The sequence below is a fragment of the Pleurodeles waltl genome, chromosome 5 (genome assembly GCF_031143425.1).
Source record: "Pleurodeles waltl isolate 20211129_DDA chromosome 5, aPleWal1.hap1.20221129, whole genome shotgun sequence".
NCBI classification, from domain to species: domain Eukaryota; kingdom Metazoa; phylum Chordata; class Amphibia; order Caudata; family Salamandridae; genus Pleurodeles; species Pleurodeles waltl.
Genome location: NC_090444.1, coordinates 615,595,287 through 615,609,968, shown reverse-complemented (window position 1 = coordinate 615,609,968; position 14,682 = coordinate 615,595,287). Strand labels below are relative to the sequence as shown.

At 43.0% G+C, this 14,682-nt stretch overlaps 1 protein-coding gene across 7 annotated transcripts in view; it reads right to left on the bottom strand.

The window, feature by feature from the left end:
- CEP170 (centrosomal protein 170) overlaps nt 1-14,682 on the bottom strand; it is a 556,616-nt gene that overhangs the window by 332,156 nt on the left and 209,778 nt on the right. For all 7 annotated transcript variants that reach the window (XM_069234469.1, XM_069234471.1, XM_069234466.1 and 4 more), the window contains exon 8: nt 4,789-5,268. In XM_069234469.1, coding sequence (XP_069090570.1) covers nt 4,789-5,268 — 480 coding nt within the window. The remainder of the gene's footprint in view (nt 1-4,788; nt 5,269-14,682) is intronic.

Genomic DNA, 14,682 nt, shown 5'->3' with positions numbered 1-14,682 from the left:
TCTAACTAATGGGGAGAGGGCTGAGTGGCTCCCCCTCCCCAGGCTGATTTCTGCCCTGGGGACCCCATCCACCAGGGACCGGCTGCAAAAGCAAAGGGTTGGGGGGGGGGGGGGGGGGACAGCCCCCTTCCCAGAGCCATTAATGGACCTGGAGACCCCATTCCCCAGGGCCGGCTCCAGCTATGTCCCTGGGTGCCCACCTTCGGGATATAGTGGTTTCTTTGCCTGCACTGGCAGGGATATCTGTGTTTGGTCTTGCTTGGCGGGAGCAATTTTAAAGTTGTAAAAATGTTTGCACCCAGCTCGCTTCATATATTTCTTTGCCATGTGGTCCCTCTCCCCAAGCCAGATATAATACTTATGAGGTTGTGTGTTCCCCATTCCCAAGCTGTTTTCGGCCCCAGGAACCCTATCTTTTGGGGCTCAATCTGTTAATGAAGGGGAGGGGGCAAAGTGCCTCCTCCCCGAGCATTAAAATGCCATGGGAACCGCATCCCTGGGCCCCTTTTCTTTTATTCTAAAGGAGAAGGGGGCATTTGCCCCCACGCCTAGCCTTATTAGGCCCTGGGGACCTCATCCTCCAGGCTACTACTGAACTTAAAGGGGAGGGGGCCATGCAAGCCCCCTCAAGGAGCCATTTACAGCCCTAGAAAGCCAACTCCCAGGGTCTGTATTAAGGAAAGGTGAGTGCACCCTGGTGCCCACCCAGGGCGCCCACCATTCACTGGCTGGGGGCTCCCACTTCCCCAGTCAGCTAGGAGCGATCCCGCTAAGAGAGAGCAGATATTTATTCTGATCCATCCAGGAGGGAGCAATACCTTCATCTCTTTCCCTGCCCGCATCAGTGAAGGAAACTGATCAAAAGTCTGCTCCCTGCTGGTGGGAGAATTTCTAAAGCTCCCGCACAGCGGGAGCAGACCTTGTGTTTGGCAGGAGTTCTGAAAATGCTTCCACCAGACAAGCAAAAACAAGTTTCCCTGCCCACCCTAGTGAGGGCAGGGGAACCACTGTGTCCCAGTGGTGGGTTCCCTGGGACAAATCAAGTGAGCCGGGCAGGAGGATGAGGTCCCCGGGGCCATTACTGGCTCACGGAGAGGGACCCCACAGCCCCCTCCCCGGATTTATTACATTGGGCCCCAGGGAATGGGGTCCCTGGGGCCAAAGGTGTCTGAGCCATAAAAACAATTACCTCATGGATGGGTTCCCCAGGGCTGAAAATGGGCAGGGGCCACGGGCCGCACACCCCCCTCCCCTTATGGAAAGCAGCCCCGGGTGTGGACACATGGGGCCTTTAATGACTGGGCGGGGGGGGGCAGATTGCCCCCTTCCCCTAAATAAACAAGGCAGGCCCAGGGATGGAGTCCCCACGGCCTATAATTGAAAAATGAGACCCCAGCTGCCATTTTGGTTTGTTTTGCAAGATTGCATCAAAAATTGATACTTATTTTGTATTTTAGTCCCATGGTAGGGTCCCTCTGGGTTCCCCCGATTAGGCCTAGGGGGCAGGGTATCCATACCCACTATGTTACGTTTTGTTTTTAATGAGTCCTGTAATGGCTACCAGCAACATTTTACTGAAGCTGCTCGCAGCCAATCGCAGCCCTAGATCCTGCAGGAGACTGACTCCCACAGAAGCGAATTGGCCCAAGGGAAATAATGTTCCCTGGGCCAATCACAATGCTCTATTTTCAAACTGCCACTTTCACTAGAGTCTCTCAAGTCTCTTGCACCCAACCATCCAGATATACAAATATTTTTGACCCTTAATTTATAAAATATATATATATTTTTAATTACCGAACGGATTTATACAAAAAGCACAATCTGCAATCCAAGATCGAGCTTCATGTCAAATATGGCGGAATTCCATTCAGCAGTTTTTGCTGTAGCCCTGCCTAAAGAAGTCAATGAAAAATGCATGGGGATTATGCGTGTTAGGACCCCACTTTTTTCTCAGCCACCACTTGCACAAACTGGGCAGAAAAGATCACTTTTTGGATTGTTTTGTTGAGAATTGTCAACTGCGCCAAAATGATCAACAACACAAAAACGCATTTCCTATAGAACCATCATTGAGTAATATACACATATATATGTATATATATATTCACTGAAAAAAAACAAAAATTAAAGTAAAATTATAACTAGGTGAACATTTCAGTGACAATAATGTTTTAAACTTTAAACAACGCTGGAATTCACCATTTATAGTTATGTTTATTAACTATAACAAGTGCGCTAAAGTAACTTTTACTCAGCATAGTCATGTCATCAATGATGTCATTTCAGATGTAGCAGTGATGACATCAATGGTGTCATAGGACTTGTCATGAGTGATGTAATATGTGAGATAATTAGCAGTGCATGGTGAGGGTGATAGTTAAAGCTAATTTAGGGCACGATTTATAGTTACCAGAGGTAATTATAATGGGTGAATTTCAGTTTTTTTAAAATTTCAAAACATTACATTGTCACTGACAACTTCAACACAACTTACCTCGGGTTTCAATAGATATCACAAACTTAGAGGTAGTCTCTCTGGTGTGACAGTGTATTAAAGAACATTTTGAGTTGTATGGCGGTGCTAAACTTTTGGTGCCTACTCAATGCTAAAAGAAAAGATTATACTTTCTTTTTACCAGTATTAGATCTTTCATAAATTCAGATGCTTGAATCATTCCCCATCATCACAGTGGGAGCCCCATGGTACCATAACAAAGCAGTACGAGTCATTATAATAGGCATCAATGGCAATTAACAATCACTTAAATAGTCTACGAACCAAACTCCAGCCAATAAGGCGATAGCACCCTCTAGAAGGCTCCAAAGAGAGGCTGAATCCCTCAGATGTTCTACTGTGTGTTGTGTGTAAGGAGTCTTACTCAGCTCTGCTCAGCTGTATTCAAAACCAGCTTTACAAAGCTATGCTACGGCTTCTGCCATGTTGGTAACATCTAAGAAAGTGCTCCTCAGACTCTGCAAGACAAGTGGAAAGAAAATGGCTTCATGTGGATGATCCCCACAAGGACAGTCTGTACCACCTCTACCCTCAGCACAAGGTAAAAGACTGTAAAGTTGGTCATACTTCTTTCCACCAAAACCTTTAAGGACAGGGAGGAGAGGCTTTTTCTATGGCTACAGAAGGCCAAGTCTAATACATTTTCTACTTCTGAGGAAGATATTGACACCTCCTCCACATCAGAAGAGATCCAATAAGAGGGCAAGATCCCATGACCAACAGACTTCAGAGGAAGGCAGAAAGGCCCTTAAAGAAATCTTATCATGGGTCTGCCAAGGACAACTCAAAAAAAGGAGAAACAAGGAAAAAATCTCCATCAGAGATTACTAGATCTCAGCCCAGCACTCCATTTATAAAAGATGAAGTTCATCATCCAAAGTCCTCATCAGAACCACTGACAGAGAAGCCTAAAACCATTTTACAATTCTTGCCAACGATCGGCAACATCAACAATGTCTTCCATCTCAGCATCCATCCCATCGACAAGGATTTGACAGTCGATGAAAACTCTGTAGATAACTACACCATCAATAGCGTTGCTGACGATACAGTAAACAACTACACTCTCAACGATTACACCCGCCGACGAGAATTACACTGACAACGCTCAAAGTCACTCAGCACCCACAGCAGTTGCTACCTGCATCTACATCATTGAGGACACTGAGAGTTCCAATAACTTTCCTCTTGCTAGAGCATAGTTCACCCAGCAAGGTGTCTCCTCTTCCCCCAAACCATCTTCTCGACATGGAGGACTCAGAGGATGAACGCCCCTTTGGTACAACCCGTAGCCCATCAGTACTGTATATCAAATATCAGGTGGAGGAGGATGAGGAAGAATTTGAACAATATTATGGAGAGTACTACAATCCACAACAAACAAAATATGTGAACCAACCTAGACATAATGGGGGGGACATCACCAACAATGTTGCAAATCACCTTCTCGTGAGGGTACAGTTCAAGGACCTATGCCTCTATTTCAAGACCTCCACGCAATATTAAAAGACTACCAAAAAAGCTTCCCAGAAGCTCCTAGAAAAGAGCTGGCTGCTCCACCTCCACAGTGCATCTATGAAAGATTCTAATACTGGAGAACTACAGTTACATATAACTAACACATTTTCTTCCCCTCCACACAAGAACCACTCAAGATTACGCAAAAAGGGGATTAATAACTAGTTATGCTGATGATGAATGGAAGCAACTCTTTGTCCTTCCTGACATACTTTAGACTCAAAAGCTATTCATATTTTTCAAAGTGATATTAAAATGAAGCATGGCTGGTGTTACTGAAATTGTATAAGGGTGGCCCTTTTGACTGAGCATTTTTATTCATTTTCTTTACATATTAATTTTGTATTTTAATTTTCAAAGCAGTAAAAGGACAAAGCAACTTGATTATGTGCATTGTCAAGTGAACACATACCTGCACAAAATATAAAAATCTAAGAAGCAACAAACTGTGACAAAAACAAAAGCAAAAATCAGTAACAAAATCTAGGTTTATAGAGCTGTGCTTCTTGACCTTGTAGTGAGTTTGGGTATCCAGTTTAGGAGGTGTTCCACACTAGTTTAAATTTCTCAAATGAGTAAAAAGACTACTGAATATATACCATATACTTATATCAAAAAAGCGTTCTACTGATGTAAAGCACATCACTCTCAGTATGCATTGGTTAAATGTCTAGCAAGTACAAATGCTGGTGGCATTTACTACTAACACTTTTCTTACAGTCCAGTTAAAGTTTATAAATACTATACGTTACCTTTCAACCTTTTTAGGAAAACTGGAACATCACTCTTAATACTTTTGGACTCTTCTTCAGCATGTTCCCTTATCATTCGTGGAGGATCATTTTGAGCAAGCCAATCAGCAACCTTGTTTTCTGCAGCCAGCATCTCTGTCTGTAGGCCAGCTAGCTCTTTTGGAGCAGGAGGAGATGGCTTTTTAGATTTGTGCCGGTGATCCGGTGTGAACTTAGTAACATGGTCCTTAATAGTTACTTTTCCCGGGGAATGGTCATCAAATTCAATGGTGAAAGAGGCATGACCTGCACCGAGAGCTTGGGAACTTTGTGTGTCTTTAGTTGGGGCTTCATAAACAGAGTTTTCCGTCAAATGGGACGATTGAATGAATTCTTTGGTAGGGATTTCAAAGTAGCTTGGCTCCCTACACAAGGTCAAAAGGGATTCTTCTTTTGTTGCTGCTGATTGCTCATCATTGCTTTTCATATCTTTACTGTATCCTAAAAGGAAGAAATTTGTCATGTCACACCAGAAACGTTATAGGACTGTTAAAAAAATGTTATGTTGGGAATGTTATTGTCACAGTAGCAAATAATATTTCTTGCAGAGACCAAAAAAGGCTGTGCAAATATTTCTACATATGAAAATAAACATTTCTAATACTTTCCAAATCACAGAAATTACAATACAAATGACTGGTTGAAGACTTGCAATCACAATGTAACAACACAGACAGACTTCCTGAAAACACAATTATATGTGCACATTAGTTTTATATGTACAATGATGTGTTAGGAAATGTTCCGAAATGAGCAAAGCTTATATTGTCCTCTAAAGGCTGCAGTATTTTGTCATATATACATTTTATATTAGAGAATACCATATCTGCAGATGTTCAATCCCAAACTAAAAATAACAATTGAGAAATCAGTGACTTCATTCTGTCATTCTTCCCAAAATACACTATCATGTGCCTTGCTACCAAATGTAATAATTCGTTGTCAGTCTGTAACAACAACAAAACTCTTCCCACTTTGGTCCATCAAAAACTAAATAAACTCTGACCACTTACCAAAAGAATACTTATGTGAAGCATCAGTTTAATCTTATGATCAAAGCTTCTCATTCGTAAAGGCATTCCATTACAACACCAACTTCCTCTGTAGGTATATCACATAAGGTGGGTCCCAGCAAAACAACTTTGCTTTGTATTCACAAGAGCATTAGCTCAGACTCGCTAAATCAAACACTGACCCAATTAATTTGCAAACATAGTGCCAAATTTAGAATTTGGCGTATGGGTTACTTTGTCACAAACATGATGGATAGCCTGTCCGCCTTATTACAAGCGCCAAAGAATATAATACAATTATAAGAAAAACAAGACATTCATCCTGTTTCTGGCGGAGCAGGCACTTTGTGCCACTGGTAGGTCAAAACCTTCTGCACTGCATCAGCAGCACACAGGTGTGGGCAACAAGATACATGCAGAAGGGTATTGGCTGCAGAAGATATTGAACTATGTTAGTAGTCCGACATCAACTTGAGGGAAGAGTTAATTCATGTCATGTGGGATTTCTCCCAACAGACTAAGAACTCTGTTCAGTGCAGAAGGAAGAGTCACTTATGTATGATCATATTTCTTATTCAGGAGAATCTTCATTACAGTTACAAGCAATGAACTGTCCCTGCTCAAATATGGGATTCTTGGGAACTTTAATGAAAATTTTCAAAAAGCACACACACATACTGACACATATACTTTCAAAAAATTAAGTAAAAATTTTTGCAGCCTCATGGAAGGTCATTTTGGAAACATTTGGTTTATTTTCATTTTAAAAAGAAGCCAAATCATTATTAAAACGTTACTAACATAAGAATAGTGACCAGGAACATATTTCACAAACCTTTTTAAAAAAAAGAAAACAAAAGGAAATGCTGAGCAATGTAGGTGAGAGACTACAGAGCCTGAAGGCGGAAAAATGACACTTTACCCTTAAAGAATCACAGTTCACAAGTGCCCCAACATGACCTGTCAGGAATAATTACTTCAGTTCATTTTTGTGACAAATGGTAGAATCCTGGGTATTTTGTCATTAAAAAAAAACTTGTTCATTCATCCAGGGAGGATGAAGGATTGATATGACTTCAGAAAACTGTCCTCAAGGAAAACTAGGATTTCTGGTAAGTAGCCTTTCCTTCTCCTTTGATCCGCCAGTTGTTCAAAATGTAGACAAAAAATTTGTTTTCTCAGGTATGTGGCTACGATCACCATACAAGTGGAGAAAACTCTTGGAGACGACTTTGCTCCAAATAGCAGGGCTACTTGCTGCAAATGATCATTACCCAACAGAAACCTTAGGAATTTCCAATGCTTCTCTGCAACGGTAATGTACATAAAGTAACCTGAAGGTCTATGGTGCACATCCAATGCCATGGTATAACTGGGGAAAATTACATGTAAATTCATCAATTCTAAATTTACTTTCCTTATCCATTTGTTCACTTTCTTGAGATCGAGGAATATTGGAATTCTTGTGTTGGTTCCTTTTCTCCAACCGGAAAATAAAGCAAATAATTCTCTTTCCAGTGGGCTGATAAGGGGCTTCCTCCACAGCTCACTTTACCAACGGGATGCCTATATCGAGTTGCAACTGCTCTTGATGGTGGTGGAAGGATGTTCTTGGAGGGATATTTGGAGAAGGTGACTTGAACCTCAGTGAGGAGCAATTTCATACAACGTTCAGGACTGACCTATCTTGTTATTTTCTGCCATTCTTCAAGATGGCTTTGGGATGTTTCCCCAAAAATTATTAATGAGGAAGAGGAAAATGAGAGTCACTGTTTTGCTGGAGGGGTTTCTGTGTCCGCCAATGATTTATGGCCACCTTTCGTGTTAAGGGGCTTAGGCTGATGGTAAGGCTTTCTTTGTTGCTGATGCGGCTGCTGGGACCATTATGGGGCTGCTGTTGCCACCAGGGTGAGACAGTGGTTTTAATGCAAAGAATATGTCATGTTTCATTAATTCCTTCTTTTTATCAATGCCCACAGTCTTCAGTGTCTCCATTTCCATCTTCAAACCACTGATGTCCTCATCCACATGCATTCCAAATAAAATATACTCTGGGAAGTGAAGGTTCATAGCTGTTGCTAAGTCTCTGACTTTAGGCGAGTCAACCAAAGTCATGAATTAGTTCTCATGGCTAAACCATGAGTTCCTAGATCACCGGAATCATTAGCTGCACTATTTACCTAGACACCGTCCTCCCTTTGTGCAAGACTTCTTGGAAATCTTGTCAGTTCTCCTGAGCCAAATTATCCATACAACATCTGAAAGAACCTCCTAGGAACCTATTGACCCTGTAAGCAAAGTGAATGTGTATCAGCCTTCAAATCAGCCCAAGGTTCCACACATCTTTCTTCCAATTGAATCAAGACATTTACTCTCCTTGTCAAGAGAAATAGTGGAGGGCAGGTGCACTAGCATGAACCTACCTATCTGCTGACACAATAACAGAATCGTTTACGGTATTTGTGAAGGTATAAGTGGTCTTACTTCGGAGGCTTTTGTTTTTGCATAAGACTGGAAAAAGCGGACCTGCCAAATACAGAAGCAGGAAATAAATGTATTGTAAATTCTAGATGTTTTGAAACCAAGAGTAGAACAGGTCTGGAGGCCGACCAATCATTATCTGAATATTACCAATGCAGATGAAGGTGGAAGAGGCATCAAAGAACAAGGTACTTATTTTTGGTAATACTCTTTCTCTACCTAACAGCAGATTTCTCACCTTGTGAATACCCCGAGGTGCTAGGCTAGATTTTTTAGTTTTGCTCTAGTGCGCTGGCAGGCTGGATCAGACTTATCGAAAGGACATTCAAGGAGTGCTCTGACGGGTCAATGTGTGGACTGTTTGTGGGTCTGTTTTATGGAATTCTGGCAGACTTTTACAGTTTATTTTTATATTAAAACACTCCCTGCAACAAGCTCAAATACATGCAGCCTTCCTTACCTTGAAAAAAAGCTATTCAGCATGGCTTTGAAAGTTCAAAACTACTCTAATTTACAAACCAGAGTCAGCTTTTTAGCTAACTAATGCACTAATAGGACCACATTTATTTTGGTAGCAGGGCTTATTTTTTTGTCCCTGGTGGTAAATGGTATCATGAGGCTCTGCTTTGGCTTCGTCCCGCTTCGTAAGTGATGCTGGAGCCAAGTATATTTGCCATTTTTGTGAGCTGCGATCAGTTCCTTTCTCAACTTTCTCCATGCCCTTGGACACATAGCTTTGTAACTGATCGGATATAATCTCTAATCTAGAATCTTTTTAATGATGGTGAAATAAGTCTATTCAACAGAAAGGGAGGAGGGAAGGTGGTGAAGATGTGCTTAGATAAAGTATCCAGAAGAAACAGCATTACTGAATGTAAGGAGCATGTTCCTCTGACCGATACTTCCATCTGCAAATTCCTCATCTTGTGAATATATATCCAACCAGTGGCCCTCCAGGTGGTGAGACCGTGGATTAGTTCAGATCAGAAAATCCTTCAGGCCTCAACAGGCAACCTGTCCCTCCCACCAGACCTTACAATGAAGGCAGTCACGCTTGGCAGATGTCCAAAATGGACACTCCACTTGCCAAAGTGATGGTAGCAACCTTGGCTCTAGTTGAATGAGTCCTCAGCCAATCTGGGGGCTGCCCCTCAGCCAATGCATAGTGAATCTTTGTGCACAGAACTTCCCACCTTGATATGGTCCTTTTCTGCACTGCTGCACCCTTTTTTGCTCTTATGAAGCTCACAAAGATAGTCTTTGGTACAGTCAATGTAAAAGCTCAAAGCTCTTTTGGGATCCAAATAGTGGAGTCTCTATTAATCTTTCAAGGGGTGAGGCAAAGTAAAGAATTCCAGAAGGGTGATAGTTTGTCCGACATTTATCACAACTTTAGGTAAAAATGCTGCTCTAGTCTGCAACACAATTTTTTCTCAGAAACAAGAAGGTATACAGTGGGTGAGACAGAGAAGCAGCTCACCCATACAAGCTTAGGTTTATGAGGAAGATTATTTTGAAAGTCAGAAACCTCAAAGGTCAACTGGGCATCAGGTGCATAAGCTTGAAAGGAGTAAACATCACAAACGAGAGGACCAAATTAAGGTCCTAACTGTGGCATTATTTGGGTTGAAAGATATTGGTCAGGCCTTTAAGGAAACAAATCATAAATGGTGACTTAAACAAGAATGTCCCGTCTGGTAAACGCAATAAGCCCAAAAATACCAAAAAATAACTTTTCACCTTTAACTGTGAATCGGCAAGTCCCTGCTGGACTAAAGACATCACAAATAGCAGAATATCTGACAACTTTGCTAGCAGAAGGTCTGAGGGGTGAGAATTACACAAAGCCACAAACTCAACCCAGCTTCCGGCATAAACAAATTTTGTTGATTGACGCTAAGACGACATCCACGGAGCGTGACCAGGGAGGAGACCATTCAGCAAGCACCTTGAGCGCCACAATTGAGCCCTGTAAAATCCCTCCAAAGCGCTCCATTCTGGCAAATAGGGTGAGAAGCGCCCCCCTACAGCAGAACTTCCTGAATGAGAAGTGGTAAGATACCCCAGGGTGCAGCAGCAGGATCTCCCCAAGAACAGCCCTGTATTGCACCGCCTCCTGAGTGATCAAGTTGGCAAGCTAGAGACAGCAGACCCTTGCTGGGTGTCGCTAGGACTTTCCCCCCGGCACATGGGAGTAGATCGGAGGTGAGAGGCAGTGACAGTGCACACTCTGAGCTTTCCGCCTATAAATCCAGCAAGCGATGCTCTACGTTCCAGCATTACCTGCGCCTCACCCGTCCCCTGCACCTCTTGGGTGGCATAAATAGACCACCCCACCATGATCTTGGAAGAGCAGTGCCTGAGGCCGCTGCAGACGACTGGCCTAAACGTCACGGAATTGGGTTGCATCAGCACAGTGCAGACCCCGCTTGCCACCTAAGGACATCAATGCACTGCTGAGGGTCCCGTGCAGATCCATACTTTCCAGATTCCCCCACACAATGACAGGGACTCCGCTCTACAGCAGCACATCCATCAGCACTCAGCCCTTCGGGGTGGGACAACACAGGGGTGGGGGACGCTACAGCATTCTCCCAGGTCACCCAGCTAGGCCCCAGTAAAAACAGAGGAGAGACATTGCCTAGGCCTTTAGGTGCCAGCCTGACCCAAGTGGGGGATTATCCCGAGTCGTCTGACTTCCCCGTACGATTCAGAGAGGCTTAGCTTCCATGCAAAGGACAATATCATGAAAAAGGCCCACCACCATGAACCGAAACATTTCAAGGGGATTCTATTCCCATAATTCAGGATGTTTCGGCTCATACCCTAGTATGCCAGTAAGATTTCAGAGACATCACCCAGCACCTATGGGGACTATAATGTCCTGCTGAACCTAGCCATTGACTGCTTCTACACCAGGTAGGGTGGTGCCTCTCCATCCCCAATCACTCATCCAGGAGATGAGTGAACTCAATCTCAGACATCTGGGGCCATCACCCAGGGAAAAAGACTACACTTTTTACTCTAATGTCCATAGAACCCATTCTCGCATCAACTATTTCCTCACCCCCAGGGCTTAATGCCTAACCTCCTTGATTTCTGCACAGATATCAAACACTGTCCGATCATGACCACCTTCTGGCTAAAATTGACACAAACCTACAAAAACCATTTCCCAAGGCTTGAGTGCTCAGTGAATTGATGCTGAGACCCAACTGAATGGGAAAACATCACTGAGACCTAGAACACTACTTTACTGAAAATGATAATGAGGAGGTGACCCCTCAACACTATGGGGCGTGGCCAAAGCAGTTCTCAGGGGTGAAAACAGAACTTAACAGAACAGAAAACAGACTCAGAGCAACAACTATCCCAGGCAGAGGCCTAACAGAAGCAAGGGGGCTCGGCAAGAACCCTTAGAGACTAGCACAGGTAGAGGTGGGTGGGGGGGGGACAAATTAAGATGAAGAAGCAGGCAAAAAAAACTTTATGTTAATCAAAGTTATTACGAGAAAGGAGATAGGGCAGATAGGCTGTCAGCTTTTAAGCTTTGCCTAAAGGCAACCCGTAATCACATTCCCACCATAGGGAGCAATGAGCGGGTATAGCTTCACGAAATATCACAGCTGTTCACCAAATTCCAATGCTACTACTCAGCCCTCTTTCATGCCCAAGGCTTAGATGTGCAACAACAGGCCAACCATCTCAGAGATTATGATCTTCCACACTTTGAGGCAGACCTGGGCCTTCTAGAGGAAACCATTTCAAAGGAAGAGTTGCACAAGGCAATCAAACACCTACCACCCCAAAACCCACCTGACCCTGACAGCTTCATGGCCATATTCTAAAAGGCCTATGCCTCCATACCTGCTGAACCCCTTACGAAAGTATTCAACTACTTCCTGATGTCCAAAGTGGTCAAAGACACCATTCTGGGCTCATTCTTTACCCTCCTACTGAAACCAGATAAGAAACTGCTGCTATGCCCATCAAACCAGCTAACATCCCTTCTTAATTGTGATATAAGGATATTCACTTTGGTCACGAAGTTATATGGAATATGGCCGCGCCTCAGCAATCAACAATCAGGATTCATCACAACCAGGCAGGCTAATGATTACACCAGACTGGTGGGAATACTAAAGGAAGGAGCCGAGCAACAGAACCAACCAATAGTCCTTCTCTCCCTTGAAGCCAGAGAAGGCCTTTGATACAGAGGACTGGCTGTTCCTAACCAAAATGTTGGGACAAGATTCATATCTGCACTTGTGAGATTATTTTAGCATTTACACTAGCGCATTATTTAGCCCTTGGCCTGAGGCCTGTGCCCTTTCACCTAGTTACATTTCACTTTTATTACTTTAATTATTTTAGCAAAGCTACATTTTAGTGGAGATTTGTTTTAATTATTTAATTATTTGCCTTCCATGTGGACTTTGTAATTAATTTCTATGCAAGACATTTTCATCCTGAGCTCAACACAAGGCTGTACACAATATTTACCAGGTATTGCCAGTCTTAAGGGTACAATGTCTATCTTACACAGAAAAATGTGTTGACACGTCAAGACACTTCTTAGAACAACAGATATGGTATTATGAAACATCACACTTCCACACCATCTGAGAGGGGACATTCCAGCCAGCCTACCATCTCATGCTGCACGTTGTCGCAGTTTCTGCTGAAACTTTGCATTTCTTCTTTGTCTACATGGGAGGACTACCAGCAGACTAACGGGCCTCTCCTTTACCTCTGAACATAGGTATGGAGATTGGAATTCCTTTCTGGGACAAGACGGGTAGACTAGGGCTGCCACGGCTATTTGCTCTCATGTAGAAACTTAGTAGTGTAGGTAGAAATATTAGATACACTATTGTGACAATATGGTGGGACTCTTCCTGTGCTTCACTTTCTTGGTCAGTGCAGTAATAGTGTTATTTCACTATCCACATAATCGCAATTCATACCTTTATCCATAAACGTATTTAACCAAATCCTGCTTCTGTTTGTCTTTGCATGTATGAGATGTACCTAACTGAGAGAAAGGGGTAAGATCTGTCCCACCACGACTTCCCTGCAGATCCTTAGAGTGTCATGCGATAGGCTGCCACAAATCACTTTTACTTCTTGTACTTGTGAGGTGCTGCTAGCTACTTAGAAGGGTTAGGCCAACAGCTGTCACAAGGTGTGGGATCAGACTCCGTCCCCCCACACTCAGTGGTGCTGCTTCCCACAATCCAGCAGTCTTGTTACTAAAACAGGAGTCCTACGACACCCTAAGAGGAAAACCCAAACACCGAGGAACAGGCTCATGCGAGCGGCTCCGCTGCACGTGCAAACAACTAGTAAGATTATAGTTGCACGTGCAGCAGCATATACTAAATTTAGTTTTCCCTTTTTTGAAAAACGAACAATCAAGACCAACCCTCTGACAAAACAAACAATAAACATTTCCCCCCTTACATTACCATAAAATACTGGGAAAAAAAATCAGGTAATAATACATATTATGCTTTACATTTCTAAATATTACGTTTTACATTTCTCGATAGATATTAAAACTTGAGCAACACCAAGAAAAATCTCACTTAACGGTACCTCAACAGTAAATTGTGCACTCTACAACTTTTCCTAACTGGCAACAGTTCGGAGCAAATGTCCCCCACTTTAGGACTCAATGGTTCAACCCCACCAGGTTTTTGTACATTCAAGGACTTCTTCACCTTTTCATTCTGCTCTAACAGGTCGCTAGGTGACAAAGGAACATCTCTTGGTAAGACTTTTACCACTTTTCCCGCATTCCACCAATTACGTCCACCAACACGAACAGCATTACCATACACTTTGTCAACCCTCAAAGGTTCTGAAAACTTTGAGTCACCTTTTTTGACAAAACTAGATAGTTTGACCCACACCCAATCACCAACTGTGAACCGTAACTCTTTCACACTCCTTTTCGTGTCATATGTTTTTTGTCTTTCTTGAGCTTTCCTCATACCCAAACGAACTTTGACATCAATGTGTTCCTTACACATAGAATGTATGAAAAATTTGGACAACCAAGCTGGTATAAATAGCCTGGCAGGCTTCCTACCTCTCAGCGCCTCAAACGGAGACACCCCCGTACTTGTATGGGGCGTTGTTCTGTAGAACCAGAGCATACTCTTTACAGCTGCATCAGCCCCACACCCATTAGCTAAAGCCCACTGAACACATTCACCAACCACTCTATTAAAGCGTTCAACCAAACCATTCATTTGCGGTTGGCAAAGTGAGCTCTTCAAATGTTTGATAGCACAATCATTCAGAAAATGTTCAACCTCACTTGAAACATATTGGACCCCATTGTCAGACACAAGTT